Below are 20047 nucleotides of genomic sequence, written 5' to 3'. Positions count from 1 at the left end.
GGACACAATATTCCAGGTGGGGCCTGACCAAAGCAGAATACAGTGGCACTATTACTTCTCTTGATCTAGATACTATACTTTTATTGATGCAGCCTACAATTGCATTGGCCTTTTTAGCTGCCGCATCACACTGTTCACTCATGTTCAACTTGTGGTCTACTTGGACTCCCAGATCCCTTTCCCATGTAGTCTCATTCAGCCAGGTGTCCCCCATCCTATATCTGTGCATTTTATCTTTCCGCCCTAAGTGCAGTACCTTACATTTCTCCGTGTTGAATTTCATTTTGTTAGCTTTGGCCCAGCTTTCTAGTCTATTCAGGTCAATTTGAATGTTGATCCTGTCCTCTGGGGTATTAGCTATTCCTCCTAATTTGGTGTCATCTGCAAATTTGATAAGTATGCTCCCAATTCTGTCATCCAGGTCATTGATAAAGATGTTGAATAACACTGGGCCCAGGACGGAACCCTGTGGGACCCCACTGGTCACTTCTCTCCAGGATGAAAAGGTGCCATTGTTGCGCACCCTTTGGGTTCAGCCAGTCAACCAATTACAAATCCATGTAACAGCTACCTTGTCTAGCCCACCTTTTATAAGCTTGTTTGCAAGAATGTCATGGGAAACCTTGTCAAAGGCTTTACTGAAATCAAGATATACTATATCCACACAGCATTCCCTTCATCTACCAAGCATCAGTGACAGGATGGTGCCTTGATGGACACCACAATTAAGCTCTGTTTTGAAGAGCAACTGTCCCTGCACATCAACCTTTTGCCAATATATAGCTGCATGGAATTGTTGGGAATATTCTAGAGAATGTTCTTATTTCATACGGGGTTGCTGAATGCACTACACACAATATGAATTGTGTGTGCATGTGTGTGTACCTTTAAATTACTTGTGAACTTTATGGTGATCCTATGAATTTTAAGGGGTTTTAGGCACTCTTTAGGCAAAGAGTACTCAGAGGTAGTTTTGTCAGTTCCTTCCTCTGGCAGCCTACCGCACCTGGTATTTATTGGTGGTCTTCCATCCAAGTATTGATCAGGGCTGACCCTGCTTAGTTTCCAGTATCAGATGGGAGTTGGTGTATTTAGGCCCAAGAATATATACCAGGAACAAATTCTTACATGGTAGACAAATTAATGTGGTGTTCCAGAGTCTGTATAGGGGCAGCTGAGGAAAGGAGGTGTCAACGAGAATTAACTTGTCTCCCAGTTTTCCCAGTGGGAGCCTCGTTTAGGTCTTTTCCAGTACCATGACCAGGAGTTCTACCCTTCATGGAATGGACTAAATCTGCACTTATTGTTTTCTAGAATGGAACAGCTCTGTGAAATAATTTTTTAAACATATGGCTCTTTCACACAGAGGAGACAAGTGTCATTAAATCATGATTAAATTGTGCTAACAGTGTGATCAGGGGAAACATTCCACACACACACCCCCCCCCCAGCATGCTTCTCCTGTTCGCGTCCCATGCGTAAACAGTAATGGACACATCATTGGGTAATAATAGGAGTTTTTGTTATTACCAGTGATGCACCCAATACTGTTTATGCACAGGACACAAACAGTAGAAGCTCGCAGGGGTGTGATAATTTTCCCCTGATCGCACTATTAGCACGATTTAACACGATTTTATGATGCTTGCCTCCCAAGTGAAAAGGTCCACAGTCTTTTTTTTCCTCCAACAAGTAGGGCAAAACAGACAAAATTGACTATTCAATTCCTTTGTTTAAGGGATTGTATTTCTCCCTTCTGGTAAAATTGGTTGCTGTGTCATTAGTATTAGCAACCTCATCTCAGTTGCCTCTAATTCTTAGTTTTGCTGTGACCTTAAGTTACAAAGGCTTCATGAGTGGTCATTCTTGGGGCATGCAGCCATAGTGCTGTAAAGGATACATTTGTCAGTGGGTGATATCAAAAGCTACTTTAAAGAGAAGCTAGCTTTGTGGATGTTTTCCTATATGAAGCTCCTCTTGCTGTTTAAGTAAGAATAACTTTCTTTTTGTACAGGAGAGCATTGAAGACCGTCTTGGTGCAATGGATATTGATGTGATGAAAGTGAAACAGTCATCAGGAGAGCTTCCACAGACTGACAATTTTGCAGTGCTTTTGGTTCAAGGTTTGGAAAGCAATGATGCTGAGATATTAAATGTAAGTGTTAACAATATTATGGTTGTTTAAAAGACTTCATATTGTATATTAGTCATAAGTCAGTAATTGTAAAATAAGTATATTGTAATATTGTATTACTCTTTGACTTTGTCTTCAGATGGGTGGATTGATGATAAAATTGGTTTTTCATTTTTTAAAAATAATTTATACTAGGTCTCATTTTCTGTAAAGTAACTTTACTTTAAATGGGAATAGTTGATGTACAGAACATAGAAACCATAAAACTATTCATGACCTTTGATCACTTTATTTTTTTTTATATTTTATAATAACTTTATTGACAGACATCATACATATATACATTACATACATACACATATACATACATGTTTACGAACTCTACTAACTATATCTAATACTCTACAAGTACACATATAGAAAAGTCTACCTTTCTACATAAAATATCCACATCCGAAAAGGTCATAATATATTGATCGGTCTTCTCGTATTTCTCTCATTTCCATCCATTTTAAATCACAACCTCTACTACTACTTGATATCCTTCTTATTTGATCACTCTCTCAATCACCTTCTATTACTTACTCTACCCTACCCTTTCTTCTTCTATACCTCCTTTACTCTACATCAGGGGTAGGCAACCTGCGGCCCGCGGGCCAGATGCGGCCCAGCGAGGCCTTGGAACCGGCCCCAGCCTGGTCCTGCCGCCGATTGCTGCCGGGACCTTTGGCCTCTCGCGCGCAGCGGCAAGGGGGACACTTTTTTAAAAAAAGTGTCCACCATTTGAAAATGTTGTCCTACATTTGTCCCGGTTTATTTATTTATTTAAATTTTAAACAAAAAATATTTATTTATTTATTTTTTGCCTTCTGCCCCCCAGTTGTCTGAGGGACAGCAACCCGGCCCCCGGCTCAAAAAGGTTGCCTACCCCTGCTCTACATACACTAACCCTCTTCACTTACTTAACTTCCTAATTCTCTTTTCCTTTTCCCTTTCTATCTTTCCCTTCCCTCATTCCCCTACTTCTCATTTATCTCCAACTTCCTGACTAAACTTGTTTCCTCAGCTTCAGTCTTCAACTTCTTCCACATTTTGCTATACTTCATACATACATACCTAAAAAAAAATAATAATAAAAAAACACAAAAAACACCTCATATCTCTTCACTTCTTCATTCATTCATTCTGACTTCCTATCTGCCAGTTATTGTATATTTTTTGTTTGAATTTGACTTTCTTACTCACTTATCTTTACTTGTGGATCCGATTTCCTACATCACTGTTACAAACCCATCACTGCTATTCTTCCCCATTTTACTTCTAGATAATTCTTTATCTTACCCCAGTCTTCACTGAGTTGATTATTAGATTTATTTCTTAGTGATTGTGTTAATTTGTCCATCTCCATCCCATCATATAATTTCATTTGCCATTCGTCCAGAGTTGGATTCTCCTCACATTTCCATTTCTGTGCATAACAGATGCGGGCTAATGTTATCATATAATATACAATCTTTTCATCTTCTTTTTCAATTGTGTTTCCAAATATTCCTAATAAATAAAATTCCGGTCTAAGTTGTATTTTTTTCCTGAGAATTAGCTCAATCTCTTCATTTATCATATTCCAAAAATGCTTTGCTCGCTTGCAGGTCCACCAACAGTGGTAAAACGTTCCTAATTCCTTTTTGCACTTCCAGCATAAGCTGGATTTCGATCTATATATTTTTGCAAGTTTGCTTGGTGTTAAATACCACTGAAAAAACATTTTATAAAAGTTTTCTCGAATACTCTGAGAGGCTGTGAACTTATTATTATCTTTCCAAATTTTTTCCCATTGTGTAAGTTGAATTTCATAACCAATATTTCTTGCCCATTTAATCATTTGTTCTTTAACTACCTCATCTTCCATTTCATATTTTAGCAAAATTTCATATAATTTCCCAATTATTTTTTTATCTATACCTAACAAGATTTTCCCTAGCTCTGATGTTCCTTCTTCTAAATCCAATCCTGGTTCTTTGTTATCTGTTGCATACCTTTCCGAGATTTGCCTATACAGTACTTAAACCAGTTTAGGTTCCATCCTTCGGCATTTAATTTTTCTCTTGTTTTTAATACTATCTTACCATTCTTTTTCTCCAAAATATCTGAGTATTTATACCATTTCGTTTCTCTCACCATTTCTTTTCTATAAAATGCCTCTTGTGGGGATATCCAACCTGCTTTTTTGGGTACTATTCTTCTCCTATGTTTGTTCCACACTCTTATCAGAGCTTTCCTAATACAATGATTACTGAAGGCCTTGTTTATTTTATCTTTTTCATATGCTAAATATGCATGCCAACCATAACTCAGACCATCTCCCTCTAGTTCTAATAGATTATCATTCTCTAATGTCACCCATTCTCTTATCCACATCAAGCAGCATGCCTCATAATATAATCTTAAATTAGGTAAATTAAGCCCCCCTCTCTCACGCACATCTTGTAAGATTTTAAATTTAATTCTAGGCTTTCTGCCTCTCCATATAAATGAAGAGAGATCTTTGTCCCATTCTTTAAATATCTTATCTGATGTTATGATTGGGATCATCTGAAATAGGAAAAGAATGCGTGGTAAGACAGCCATTTTTATTGCTGCTATTCTCCCTGTTAATGATAAGTTTTGTCTATTCCAGTTCAACATATCTTTTTTAACTTTATTCCATAAGCTCTTATAATTGTTTTCAAATAGGTCTTTAGTATTTTTAGTTACTTGTATTCCCAAATATTTAATCTTTTTTCCAATTTTTATGCCTGAAATCTTTTCTAACACTTCTTCTTCTTTCCCCTTAATGTTTTTGGTCAAAATCATTGATTTGTTTTTGTTTATCTTACACCCTGTTATAAGGCCAAATCTTTCCAATTTCTTCAAAACCTCCTCTATTGATTCCAACGGGTCATCTAATATAATTATTGTATCATCCGCAAAGGTTCGTATTTTATAAACATGTTTCTTGATTGAAGTACCTCTTATTTTTGAGTCCAGTTTGATATCTTTTATAAGTAATTCCATAATTAATAAAAATAACAGAGGAGAGAGAGGGCAACCCTGCCTTGTTCCTCTTTGAATTTTAATGAATTTGGATTTTCCTCTATTAATTCTTATTTGGGCTTTTTGATTTTTGTAAATTTTATGCATCCAATTTAAAAAAATTTCTCCCACTTTAATCCTTTCCAAAACATCTAATAAAACAGACCAATTAACAGAATCAAACGCCTTCTCGAGATCTAGAAAACAAAGGCCCAATTTTTTGTCACAATGTTGCTCATAGTATTCTAAAACATCCAATACAATTCTTGTATTCTCTCTCATATATCGATTCGGCAAAAAACCCTTTGTTCTTCGCTTATTAGATCTACCAAACATTTTTTCAATCTATTTGCTAAAATTGCTGTAAAAATTTTATAATCGTTGTTGAGCAATGAAATTGGCCGATAGTTTGAAGGATCTAACATATCTTTTCCTTCTTTTGGGATTAAGGTAATCTCGGCTTCCTTCCATGACTCTGGTAAATCTCCCAAAAGTGCCTCGTTCATAACTAACTGCAGCGGATATCCCAATTCGTCTCTAAATGTTTTATAAAAGATAGCTGTTAATCCGTCGTTACCCGGGGCTTTTCCTAATTTGCATTTATCAATAGCTTCCCAAATTTCTCCCTTGGAGATTGGTTGATTTAGCTGGACTCGTTGTTCTTCTGATAGTCTAGTAGTACAGAGATTGTCTAAGTTCATTTTCAGTAGTGGAGGATGACCTTTGATCACTTTAAATTAAATCCTGCTTTTTCCAGAATTACAAGTCTAAAAATATAAAGTATGTAATATATGATGGTAGTAGATTTTGAGTATTTATTACTGCCAACCAAACAATGTGAACATTTATTTTCCATTCAATGATGAAACAGTGTTTTGCCCATTTTTGCAATCTTTGCTTAGCCCATGGTCCTAACTCTGTTCTGGGTTATAGTCCTTGTGTCCAGGAAAGTGCTCTTGCATGTGAACGCAGAGCCAAACAGGGATCAGTTGATTTCACATTTGCCTGATTTGTGTAAATTGGGAATATAACCATGTAGTGTAAAACAGCACATGGATTACTTGAGCAGAGATTTTATATTATGTTCCTAGATGCTGTGATGGCTTTATTTGGTTCTGAACCTATAATTAACATGTAATTTACTTTCTTTATAGCTGTAGTGGGCAAAGTGTGGCCATCCAATGTCATTTTGTGACCCCCAAGGGTCAACTTGTTTTCACTCCAAAATGCCCCCAAATATTCACTAGCGGGGTGCAGAAGGCACTTCCACCATGTTTGGAGGCCTCCTGGCTCCCATCGGTCAAAAAACGATTTCAATTCCCCCCCCCCCCCCCAAAAATATTATTTTGCCCAGAAATGTCCTCTAAGAGTCATGGGACACATTCTATCCCTAGGGCAAATTTAGGTTGAGGAAAGGCCTTTTTAAAACAAATGAACAAAAATGATTTCTGCTCACTTGGGAGCCTAAAGTGGGCATTGGGAGCAGAATTGTTTTTGTGGGAGTAGGTATGATGGAGAAGTGCTTCCCTTTAAGGTCTGCTCAGGGGCACAGTCACTTGGCCTTCAACAGTTGCCCAGCCCTTCTTTATAGTAACACGCTGTTTTTCATACTTGATCAGGAAATGCATAGGGTCCAAAACTGGAAATGTGATTTAACATAGTCCATCTTGACTGCAGTAGATATCTCTGTTTTGTCAATTATTTTGTATTGTCTTTCTCTTGGCTATACAATGCATTTCCTGTGTGATTTTGCAACTGGAAGTAGATCGCTTGAGAACTTTGAGTTCTTAACAAATAGAAATCCAAGCTCTTGTGACAGCTGATAGACTTTTGAACATATTTGCCAAATTTCTCTAGTGATATTTCCATTGTTTAGTATCCAGTAGGTGTTTAGTACTTCAAACTCATATGGTTGTATAAGGAAAAAAAAAGGTTAAAGATACTTTGCTGTATTTTGATTGTATCACTAACTAATACCCTGGTTTCTCCCAGCAGCTTTTTTGAGATATAGATAGGTAGGGCCAAAGCATTTCACTTCTTGCTAATAAAAAAGCAATTTAAACAATAGGAAACACAAATACTAATGTAAAAATAATTCAACAGTTGATAGACAGAAATGTCCGAAAAACAATAGACAGAAAAACAATAAGAGGATAGTAAAGTGTGTGCCAAGCAGGTCTGGTGGTTCCATAACCTAGGTTCCACTGTTAAGATCTTCTCCAGTATCCCAGCTTCGCATAAAATAAAGGTGAGGAAAGTATGATCCACCAGATATTGCTGTGTTGCAACTCCTAAAAGCCATACCCAGCAAGCTCTGAGGAATGCTGAGACTTGTAGTCAAACAACAGATGGAAAGCCACACTATACACAAAGGAAATTGCTGAGGAGAGTGTCTCCTGTTGACCTGGAGGACTTGGAAGTCTCATAAGAAATGGGGTGGCTTTTTAAGATTTCTGGTCCAGGTCATTTACGTCTTTAAAAGCAATTCGAACAGAATTTTAAACTGACCCCAGAGTCAAATCTGGGCAGGTAGAACATCATACCTCTGCATGCTTTGCATGTTTCATAAGTCTGACTCCACACAGAACTTTCACTGTAACGTTATTGACATCTACTTCAAAAGCAAACACAGTAATTGAGATACCTTTTTGTATATCAACAGCCCAATCCTTTCTAAACTAATCTAAAACAAAAAAGGATAGTGAGAGAGACATGTCAGGGCATGTTCTTCTTCATCAAAAAGCAGATGGCATAACAGTGGAGGGCTTGGGTTTGGATTGGTTCCTTTTATTTTACAGTAGGGGGCATTCACTTAACCTGACTCATCCAGACTGTGTTACCTTCCCAAAACACTTTTGGTATGGCTGCTGACAGAGAAAGGAAAAGCAAGCAGGAAGGGAAGACAACAAAATCTAATCCCTCTCTATCTAAGCCATCTCATCCCTTGTGGAAAATAGAGCAGCAAGAACAAGTGCAGAAGTGGCTGTTTCTTCTAATAGTCTTGCTGTGAATTTCCTAGAACTGAGTAAGATTTGAATTTTGGGCTCACCAAGTAATTACTGCACACAATCTGGTATACCATACTGGCATCTGGTGCCACTCCTAAAGCTACTAATATTTTCCTTTTCTCCCCTTTTAACAGAAAGTGTTTCAGACCAAGAAGGATGCAGTAATAAAGAAAACAGTAGCCAGAATGCCCGTGCATGCTGTCATCCCACTGCTGCAGGAGGTAAGAGATACTGCCTTAGCTATTATAATATCAGTTTTACATTGGAGTCTTAGTTAATGCAAATCAAATGCAAATTACATAACGAACAGGAGTAATACCTTCTGTGATTCAGTTCATTTGAAATCAGGGTAACCTTTAATTTGCAAGTCTTAGGCCTTTGTCAAGTTAAAACAAGTCTTGAAAATGAGCTTGCTACTGAAAGAAGAGTCACTTGACCACATATACTCTATGGCTGCTCTTTCTTATCCATATGTAATCTTATGTAGCTGCTAAGTAAAATCAGAGGGCTTTCTGAAAAATTGGAGCTGATGGCCCTGTGCCTGAATAATGTTCCTTTTTCCCCATTAATAAATTCATAATCTACTCTTTTAATGAATATACCTTCTCTGTGCATTTAGTATATTCTACTATAGTTGAAAGCTGTTCTTTTTATTGTTCCAACTTGCATGGCTGCCAAGACACATACAGAAAATAGAGTTTGTCTTGTTTTACACATGAGGAAAAAATACACTTGTCCCTCGGGGTTCCCAGTCTTGCCATTTGCATCCCTTGGTCTTTCGTGAACGGCAAGTGCCGAGGAACAAAATGGCACGTGTACCTTCGTTACATGCACAGGGACAACCATTTAAGCCAATAAGAAGAAGAGCCCTCCCTCCATGCCATCTGTCATCATCCAGCCTGGGAGGGAGTAAAAAGGCAGGCCCAACTCCATCAGGGCTAGCCAGAGCAAGAAGAAGGGCCCTCCCTCCAGTCCATCTGCCATGGCCCAGGGAGAGAAGAACCACTGGACTTGATCTTCCTCCCCACCACCATTCCCTTCTTCTTTTGTGTCATGTCTTATTAGATTGTAAGCCTGAGGACAAATAACCATCTGAATAACTATCTGTAAGCCGCTCTGAGAGCCTTTAGGGTTGAAGAGTGGTGTATAAATACTGTAAATAAATAAATAAATGGGGCTTGAATATTTGCAATTTTTCGTTTTCACGGGAGAAGGGTCCAGCAAAAATGGAGGGGCGACAGTAACAGTTAACCTTTAACGTGAGAGCAAAGAACATTTCCATTTTGAATCTTTATGTAGAGTCCAAGCAAGATTTTGCCCATGATATGCTGGATGTTGTTCTTAATGTACATACTTATTTTTAGTTCAGGAGCTTTTGAACATTAAGGCATCTTACTGAGTTGTCCTTTGCATTTGCATGTTCTCTTTGAAAACTCACACGGAGTTCAAGCTAGTATGCAAACCTGAAATGTTTGTTGAATTCTATTAAACAGTGTATTAGAGTTCCTGTATTACAACAGATGAGCTCAGTGCACCAATATTTAAACCAAACGTTTCACATTATTAAGATTTAAAAATAAAAGAAATTTTACATATGAAACTGGATTTTAATTTAGTAGAGACTTGTTTTATTCACCTGATCTTGATGGACATAATTTTGCAATCCAACCAAGTATTGTGTGCGCTATTTATGATTTTATATTTCAAGCTTTTGAGGTTCCATTCTGCTATAAAATCTTCTTTCCCCAATAAAATCTATGTATGCATGTATGTCTTGCCTCAGATAAGTGCATTGGCATCTGATTACATCAATGCCTACTTTCTCTACTTTTTTTTAGCTGACGAAAAGGCTGCAAGGTCACCCATACAGGTAAGCATAAATTATCTGGAACTGATTGTCATCATTTGAAAATGCAAACCTATATCTTTTTATCATTAACATGCACCATGACATTACACAGTGATAAAGCTGTAATCTCCAATCCAGATATAGTTGATATTTAGAATGGTAGATGTGGTCACTTTTTTATGTCAGATTCTGCATGTGAATGTGCATCCCTTTGAAAAAAGTGCTGTGAAGTCATTTTTAAGAAATGTTATACTATACTTTAGCAGAAATTGCAATATAAATTAAAAAAATGTTAAAAAGATTTAATTCCATTATTCTTAAAAAAGCAATTAAAAGGCATGTAAAAACATGCTTACACAGGAAGATCCCCTTAGCTGGACCTGAGTGGGAATTTCATGCAGCTTTAGGTCACTCACAGAAAATCCAAGTCTACAGCCAAGGGTTTAAAAATTTTGGTTGGCCCCAAAACTTTGGTTGCCAGATTCTCCTCACTATCACCTGCACTGGTTGGAGGCAAACTCCAACCAGTGAGTGGATGGGTGGGTGAAACTTCTTCAGGTGCTGCTTGATATTGTGGTTCTGAGACCATTTACTATGTTGTTGCTAAAGATGGAATACTACCCCACTTAATGTTTCTGCAAGAAAATTTGGTAAGGGTGGTTTTTGCTGATGGATGGAGGAGTTTGCCTCCAACCAGTGCAGGTGATAGTGAGGAGAATCTGGCAACCAAAGTTTTGGGGCCAACCAAAATTTTTAAACCCTTGGTTGTAGACTTGGATTTTCTGTGAGTGACCTAAAGCTAAAAAATAAAGCAGATTTTTTTCCACATGAAGTAGAAAAATCTTGGTGTAGTATCTTAGCATAAGATTTATAGCTGTTTAGCCATAGACTGGTTGCATCTTATTTTTTTAGGCAATTTCAAAATAATCTGAAATATAAATCCTTCCAAATTAAAGACTGTAGACTGGTCAATTCATAAATATCTTCTGTGCAAGAGCCTAAAGAGCCATGGCAGGTCGGAGGAGATAATACTAGCTTCATCGGGCAAGTTGCATAAGGCACCTTCATATATTCATGAATGTCTATTTAACAGTTTTAGGAAAGTAGGGCTGGCCATTTTGTCTTATGCAATTCCCACTACTGTGAACTGTATAGCTGCCACACATAGTGTAGTACATCTTAAGACTAAATACATTTGAATGCCCTTGTCTATGTAGTTTGACTGCATCAGTGTGACAGATGAAGGCTTTTTCATGTGTTTTTAACCCTTGCCAATAAATGCAAGCAATTTTTTTATTGTTGCTTTTCAGTGCCTCACAGATGGTTCGATGGCTAAAGCCTGTTTTAACTATACACACATCCTATCTTTCAACAGTAAGTATACCAATTGGTAGAGCTATGTACTTTGCTTTGTGTTGTGTCCTTTGGTGATGTGAGTGGAAGGCAGCTTCCACAATCTATATTTCTGCTTCCCCTATTTTTCCTCTGCACATTCCCTGGCTTCTCCAGCCAGTTTTGGTGTACTCCTGAATGATGTGGGATGTTTTGTACAGAACCCAAGTAGAAACGGGAATAGCCAGAAATCAGGCAGAGACACCTTGTATAAGCTGCCTTTTGCTTATGCAATCCTTTGCTCTTATAGTTTCTTCTCATTTCTGAATATGTCCTTCTACCCTCTTTGTTTTAAAGGGGAATTTGTGAAGTAGGCACCATGTCATGTATTTCACTCTGATTCCCAAATTCACTGATTCTAGCTGTGAACTGTGATGTGGTCACATAGCCTTTAGTGACACTTTTTGTCTTTATGGTGGAAAACTTGAGAAATTGGTTTTCTGATCAAAGAAACCAGAAATTAACCTGCAGTTCAACTGGGATTGAATTGCAAGAATTGGACTGCAAACTAGGAAGCAAAGATGCAGATTTGTTTTTTTTAAAAAACAGTGTAGCCCAATATTGGTTGGTTACTTAGGGGAACTGTTCTCATGGCACACATACTCAATAATTACATGACAAGGTGAGGGTGAGAAAGTAGGATATAGAATCTCATTTTCAAAATTAGAAGTAAACTTCAGCAAGTAAGTGCTACATGGGATTTGAATATACTTGGTACCAAAATCAACTCTGTTTCCAAATGGTTCTATTTTACTTGTTTCAAGTTAAGAATTTCTATGCACCATTCCTCTGAAAAGGAGAACAATGCTTGATGCATAGCAAAGAAGTGTATGCTTGTATAGACGAGCAATAGTAAATTTTCAACAGAAAGGTGTGGCACAGTTCTCATGCTTGAAGTCCATAAAGATGAAATATATCAAATAATCCCTTCAGAATGGGAGGTTGCAATAGAATTATCCTGCATGTGTACATGTGATATAGCAGATGGATTGAGAGTGATAGTAAAATGTTTTGAAAACTTTTCCCATGACCCTTGTCATTTCTTGACAAACATTTCACACACAAACCCCCTTTTTCCCCAGTTGCCAGATTTGGTCCCACAGCTGGGAATGTTGTATCAGTTGATGGAGAGCAGAGTGAAGACATTGCAGAAACTCTCTCGTTTGCATGGGAAACTTTATCTTATTATTACCCAGGTGAGTTACTAGGTTGCAGCACAAATTAGGTAGCATGAAGGACAGAGGAAAGAGGAATATAGACCGAGGTATGCTATAGAACACAGTGAGGTCCAATGCAGGACATTTTTCAGTTATTTTGTAAGTGTGCTAGAATGCTGAAAGATCAAGATCTTTATCAAATACATTAATCAGTGTCTTCATTGTTTAAATTACAAAGCCTTTCAAATGCTGTTGCTTTCTGTTGGATGCCATATTTGTAGCTTCAAGGTGTCAGGTATGCCATCCATTGTTAAGCATAATTTCCTGTTCATAAGCAGAGTTTTAAACTGCAGAAGAATTGACACAATCTCAGCCATGTAAACATTTCCTCCAATGTACTTCTGTATAAAATTCAAATTCTGTAATGTACCTGATTTCTAATATATATGAGATTAGAATTGATCAAATCCTTTGTTTATTTGTATAAATAAATAACAAAAAATAGTTACTTGCTTTTCTTTAATAGCATTGTTGTGGGCTTGCCATTTAAAAATTCAGTAAAAATGTTACAGTTTAGCTTAAAAACTAAATCAATAATAAGGTAATGAAAGCTAGTTTGATTAAGCAGGATAAAATAGTAACATATTCCATAGATTTAAAAAGTTGGCAGTTGTAGGGAACTTTGTATCATGTCCTCCTTTATGGCTGTAAGTGCTCCAACTAGCCAAGGGATAGTAACAAGTTAATTGAAACAAAGCCTGTGTCATTACAGACAGAGGCTTCAGTCTTAGAAAGAGCAAGTTGAGTTTGAATAGCTAGAGCAGGGTCTTACCAGGTAGACCTTCAGGAAAGGAGCAGGTAGAAGTGGAATCTAGAAGACATGTGAAGGTTAAGGGCCCAGGAAGTCTTGAGAAGATTTAAGTATGTTAAGAAACAGCAGCATTCTCACCTGTACAATTAATGAATTGATAGTTTGTCATGTGATGTTCTCCAGTCTTTGAACAAATAACGTTTAACAGTGGCAGATGTAGAAGAAAAGGATTTAATAGGTTATTTAAAATAAATCTCAACATTAGACGTTTCAGGCAGTGATGTCAGCTTCAGTTTAGTGGAATAGCACTGTGCAATTGTTTAGAAGACCTGCACAATTGTAAATAATGTCCCCAAGTTTCAGCCAGTTACTATATACAATATATTTTCTTCAAAAAATAAATGTCGCAATAAATAAATGGCTTTTTTAAATCAATGAAATGACATTTTTGTCCAAAGCAGGGTAATTTGTGAAACTGTGATGCAGATGTGCAGAAACTGTGTACCCTGGTTTTCAGTAGGTTCGCCCTTCTGTAGGGATTCGGACACTGGGAGAGACATTGGAATTTTTATTAAGATCTGGAAATAAATAAATGTATGTGGAACTCTAACCGTAATCAATCATAACTATATTGCTAAGGCAGTTGCTCACTCTGAAAACATTGGAATTCTTCCTGGGATCAGAAAGTACCCTACAATTTACTCAATAATATTTCCCCCTGTTGTCTGATGGTTAATAATGCTGAAATCAGGACTTACATAGGTTTAAACTTGCCACAAAAACAGCAGGTTTACAATACATATTTCCATAGCATTATCTTTTAATAGGTTGCTTTGGGCTTTAGAGATTCTGATTTCTTTTCTAAGTGCTACATTTCCATCAAACATTGACTTGTATACTCTCTCTTGAATGTAAAACTTTAGTAATAAATGTATTTTCTGTAACAGAGAGTTCTGTGACACTTTAAGGCCTAACCATTTTATTGTGGTGTAAACATACTGTGTGTTAAAATCTACTTTATAAACTGTAAATGTTACCCACAGTATATTTTATCTGGCCACTGAGAACAGCATTTTCTGCAGTTGACAGAGCAGGTTCTCTTTCAAAAAAAATTGTCACAATAACATTGTTAGTTGTTAAGATGCCAAAGGGTGCTTCACTCTCTGCCATAGGCAATCAAGAATATTTTTTGTGGGTTTCTAAGGCTATGAGTACATGTTTTAGAAGAGTTTGTTCCTGACGTTTCACCAGCAGCTGTGGCTGGCATTCTCTGAAGATGCCAGCCACAGCTGCTGGTGAAACGTCAGGAATAAACTCTTCCAGAACACAGCCTTATAGCCTGAATCTCCCCCCCCCCCCCCCCCCCCGGTCCCGAAAAAATATGTATGCTGGCCGTGAAAGCATTCGACTTCAAATCAGGGATACTGTTTTGGAAATCTTCTGAAAGGCATACTTGTTACAAAGATATGGCAGTCTAAATCTGAAGTATATTTTGCAAATTCATTGACACTTCCAATTTTTAAAAAACTTTCTTAATCAAAGGGACAGAAGTTCACATTGGACTTAAGTCCAGTTGTTAGCTTCATCTAAAGCAGACCTATTGAATCAGTGGGAAGTTAGTTAGTCAATACTTATTTATATTCTATTGATTCAGTGGGTCTACTGTAGTTAGGACTAACAATTGGATGTAGAACATTGTTGACTTTGTAAAAATGTAATTCATGTTTTAACATTATCCACTCTGCCTTTATATGGGTGACAAGTGGTCACTTTGACTAATACTTCATTTTAATTGCATGCACATAAACTGTCTTACTTTTTGTAAGTAATGCAAGTTGTACACATGAAGGATTGTGTGGGTATAAAGCACTGTGACAGCCCAACTTGATGGCATGCATTCTTTCTCAGGTGGCGGCTCTGAAAAAAGCTCACGATGGTCCTGAGATTGACCAGACTGCAAAGCTGGTGTATGAGGAAGGTAAGCAAAATGGATTCAGTGGAGATGAACAGTGAACAGGAAATATAGTGAAACCTGTTTAGTTCTTGGCCCTTTTCTTTCAGACTGGGAGTTGTATATGTTCTTAATTGGTCTTATCAACAGAAATAAAGTGCAACAGGGAAGAAAGAAAGGGAATCAATTTTTTTTAACATTTGAATCTGTTCATGTCAAGCTGTCAGAAGGGTATTGTGCAAATATTTCCCCCAGCCTCGAATCTGTATGTGAAAACAGTGGGGAGGGAGGTTTTTTGTGCTATTTGGAAGCAATTTTCACTCAAAAATGACCTCAAAAAAACATGGGCAGGTGCAGCCTGCAAAGATGAGAGAATTTCCCCCACCCCTGTGCATTTGACTACCTATGGTATGGAGGATGTGAAATTGGGATGCATCTGCTGGTACTATCCTCCAAGATTGTATGTCCTGTTCCTTTGTTCAAAAAAGGCTTCCTTTTCATCCATGCATATACCTCTGCATGCATAAAGCCCCTTTTGATTCATCCCATTGTTCATGCAGATGTTGGGGCCAGCAAGGGGAAGCACACAGTTCTGCTGCTTGGGTCCTAGACTAGGAGAAAGGCAGGATATAAATTAAATTAATAGTATATATATGAGAGAGCCAGCAGTAGTGGTGTAGTGATTTGAATGTAGTACTAGGACTGTGGAGATGGAAGTTTGAGTCCTCAAATCGGCCGTGGAAAGCCACTGGGTGATCTTGAATAAGACACACTCTTAGCCCAGAAAACCCTGTGGTAGGGTCACCTTAGGGTCGCCATAAGTCGGAAACAACTTAAAAGTGGACAACAAGAACAGCATGTGGGGAGAATTTGTGTAAAATGCTAGTGATAGGAAATGTGTGGTCCTCACATCTGCTACGGCTGGCAAGGCCAGTAATCAAGAATTATGGCCTTAAGTGATCTAACCATCTGGAATGTCACAGGTAATCAGGCACTCTATTGTTTTGGTATGCCTTCAAGTTGTTTCCAACTTATGGGGACCCTAAGATGAACCTATCATAGGGTTTTCGTGGCAAGATTGCTTCAGAGATTTTCCATTGCCTTCCTCTGAGGCTGAGAGAGTGTGACTTGTCCAGCAGCACTAAGTAAGTTTCATGGCCAAGCTGGAAATCAAACTCTGGTCTCCAGAGTCCTAATTCAACTCTCAAGCCACTACACCATGCTGGCTCTGTAATTAATCTGTGGCTGACCTAAATAAACAGCAAACTCAAGCAGCCTGAGTAGATTACCATAGCATTGTGTCAAAACTGTCAAAGTTCTGTAATTGGCTTCATGGTTACAGCCATGAAGAACACATCAGTCAAGGGCCAGGGATGGGAGTGGTTTGCTTCTGTGCTTCTAGGCTGATGTCATTATGTTAGTCATTTACTTAAGGGGTTGGAGACCAGTGTTGACATTTGAACTCTGCTGAAAACCCCTGCCCTTTTCTGCCAGCAAAATTCCTTATATGTACTCAACTAATTTTAACAGTAGTATAGTGGGGCAGATGTTTTAGCTTGTTGGATTGCATGCTGTTAGAATCTGTTTGGAGAAAAACTTACATCAAGTTCTTGTGATCTCTACTCATAGAATCTTCAGAGGAAGGTTCAGATGATGAGATGGCTGCAGAGAAAGATTCAGATGTAAGTAAAAATTTTTACTGCCTTTGGCATGTTTTGGAAGTCAGTTGATTAAAAACATGATTGGAGTAGGTACATATCTTATTTCTCTCTCCTGCAGGAGAACTGGGATGAAGATGAGGAAGAAGAAGATGAGAACAGTGAAAGGGATGAACTATCTGATAAGGAGGAGGAAATGGCTGTAGACAAAGAAATCAATGGTGAATCAGATTTGGACCCAGAAAATGAAAGTGAAGAAGAATAGGATGTACTTTAAAAGAAATAAAGCCTGTTAAAGCTGGCCACCAAAACATTTAATTTCTGGATTGCCATGCTGAAAACTGCTTGCATCACACAAAGGAATGCAGACTTGATACCTGACCATTGTGTATGGCAGCATATTAGGACACTGTATTTCCAGCTCCAGAATGTGTAACAATGCCAGCCTTCTTATACCCTACATTTCCTGGGATCATGATGAAACATTTCTCTTCTACATAGTTGGCAAGTTATCCCTATTGGACATTCGTTTTGCATCTCACATGAAATGGTTTTACCAAGACCCTTTGGATGGTAAACCTGCTGCAGCTTTGTTTTATCCGTTTCAAATTCTGGATTGAAGACCACTCTGTATCTTCTTGATCTACTTTAGTTACATACTTTTCCAGTTGACGTCTTGCTACATTTTTTGGAAGAGAATAAATATTTTTGTAAGACGTAAAACATACTGTTGAATTTTCTTGATAGTTCTTCCTTTTCCCTCTCTGTAAGTCCATTCCTTCATAACAGAATTATTCATGCCTTGGCAGTGATACAGTGCTAACCAGTTTGAAAAAAAGCATTTTCTTTTTAAAAACCAAACAGGATTTTTTATATATGTGTGCAGATCAATCACTTTTCTTGCACTTAAAAAAAAAGACCCAATGATGCTTCCTGACCTTTTCTTTTAATTAAGCTTGTACATAAGTCATTTCTAACTGTTGCCGGATCCACACATGGCAGAATACTCTGGGAGCAGCCCAGGATATTCTGGCCCGGAAGCTGTTCCAATATCCCTCCATTACCTTGGGCACTCCATTGAAACACAAGGCAGCTGTTCGCAAATGTATCTTACTATGCCACTCACCCCTGCCTCTGCTGGCATAAGTTGTTCATTCTGAGGTTAAGAATGAGGTGCCCAGCACTGATCACATGGTTGGATACCTCATTCTGACATCAGAGCAAGCAACCTGCAGTGGTGGGGGACAGCACAATGGGATGCATTGTAAACAGCCGCCTGCTGTCGCTCTGGAGGGCTCTGGAAGAATCAGGACAAAAGGTGGGTTTTTAAAAAATTGTGTCAGGGTGGGGGGATATAAGTTTAGTTTGGTACTGAACTGGCTGGACATCATCCTGACAGTTTGCACCAGTACCAGAGGAGGCTGTGTTATTTGGCCTGTGTGGACACAGCCTCAGAAAAAGCTCTGCCTTTGGAACAGTAAAAAATAACCACAACAATAAAATAATAATAATATTAGTAAAGGGGAGGGCAGAAGCTTGTGAATAATGTAATACAAAGCAAATACATTTATTGTGAGTTTTTTTAATCCTAGGGGAAGAACATGGGATGCTGTTAATTGAATAAAGCTAAAGTGGTATGAACAGTTTAAAGAGCAGGTTTTGAGCCATTCACCAATATAATGTACAGTTATATTTGTCTATAATTGGAGCTGTTGCAACCAAATACTGCCCTCCTTTGTAAAGTGAATAAATATACATTACCTTTATCAAGAACTAGTTCTGTCGTGTGTATGTGTCTGGGGGCGGGGGTGTCCTAGGTTGAGTTCTTGCAGGTAGCATTGATTAAGGGTTCCTCGATTTTCCTTTTCAGGAAAGCAAGTTCCCCGATGTGAGAGATCTCTGTTCTTTAAAACTGCATTGCTGCAGTTCATTTGCACTCAGTGTTTTTGTTTCTTGCTAGAATTTGTCCTACCAACTGTATTGACAGAATGTGTGATAACCTTCACTTTGGTTTTAATGTTCACAATAATTTGTGAGGCAAGGTCCTTCTTGAGCTATTCAGGAGAATGGTTCACCACCCAGAATATTGGGTATCAGATCATTAAAAATAATTGCTCTCTGGCTCCACCTCCAGTTTCTTCCTTATGTTGCCCAGAAAAACTTCATTTAAGCATTAACACTTGTCAACTTTTCCCACAAGCTTCTGCTTCCAGTTCATTCTTGCCTCCTTTATTTGTTTTCTTCTTCAGCATTCTGTAACTTCCTTCACTGAAAACAAGAGCATGTCCTTTTGATTTTCTGCCTTCCTCATGGCACTTGAAAGGAAGAAAAAAATGCTTCAGAAGCAAAAACAAAAAACCTCAGCAGCTGTCTTCCTGTGGCTTTGCAGCCCCATTCCTGTGTCTGATTCCAGCATGCCTGATTCAGGGCATATGAGAATACCACTCAAACAGCCAGTGAAGCAACTGAGACTATGGTTTATGAAAACAAGGATCCTGGTGACCTTGGATCCTGGCCTTGATGGCAATGCAAATGGCATCTCCTTTTGTGGATATAACAGATGTCCCTGCGTCCCTTGAGCAGTGGGTAGAATACAACCTAGTCTTCCAGGTGTCTGACTCAGAATTTCCTAGTGGTGAGCACAAATATATTCTTTTAGGCTAAATATACTATGAAACCAAAGAGATAAGACATGCAAGCAACATTCTGAACCTTAGGTGAAACAGGAAATTGGTGACACCTGTCAACACATTTTATGGAAATACAAAATTTTAATTGAGATAAAGTCAGTGTAGAAATCCCTGGACAATTGGAGGCTCTAAGGACACAAAACTGGTGCACTAATCTTTGTTAATGCAAGCTTTATTATTGCTGTGTCAAGATGTGTAGCCAATAAACTGCTTAATTAAAACAACACATCACAAATATATGTGCTTGTAGATTCAAATTCTCTAAACTTATGTGAAAAGCAACTCTAGGGCCAGTTATTTTGTGTATGAGCATATAATGTAGGAT

At 38.0% G+C, this 20047-nt stretch overlaps 1 protein-coding gene across 1 annotated transcript in view; it reads left to right on the top strand.

The window, feature by feature from the left end:
* WDR43 (WD repeat domain 43) overlaps positions 1-18805 on the top strand; it is a 46722-nt gene extending 27917 nt beyond the window's left edge. The window contains exons 11-18 of the mRNA XM_089529554.1: positions 2015-2155; positions 8349-8435; positions 10053-10084; positions 11374-11437; positions 12538-12651; positions 15332-15401; positions 17004-17056; positions 17154-18805. Coding sequence (XP_089385680.1) covers positions 2015-2155; positions 8349-8435; positions 10053-10084; positions 11374-11437; positions 12538-12651; positions 15332-15401; positions 17004-17056; positions 17154-17297 — 705 coding nt within the window. The 3' untranslated portion in view covers positions 17298-18805. The remainder of the gene's footprint in view (positions 1-2014; positions 2156-8348; positions 8436-10052; positions 10085-11373; positions 11438-12537; positions 12652-15331; positions 15402-17003; positions 17057-17153) is intronic.
* Positions 18806-20047: the final 1242 nt, after the last annotated feature.

This window comes from Sceloporus occidentalis, unplaced genomic scaffold (assembly GCF_023333645.1).
Source record: "Sceloporus occidentalis isolate IW3139 unplaced genomic scaffold, rSceOcc1.0.p SCAF_6, whole genome shotgun sequence".
NCBI classification, from domain to species: Eukaryota; Metazoa; Chordata; class Lepidosauria; order Squamata; family Phrynosomatidae; genus Sceloporus; species Sceloporus occidentalis.
Note: the sequence above shows the minus strand (reverse complement) of the source record. Positions and strands in the feature narration are given on the sequence as shown.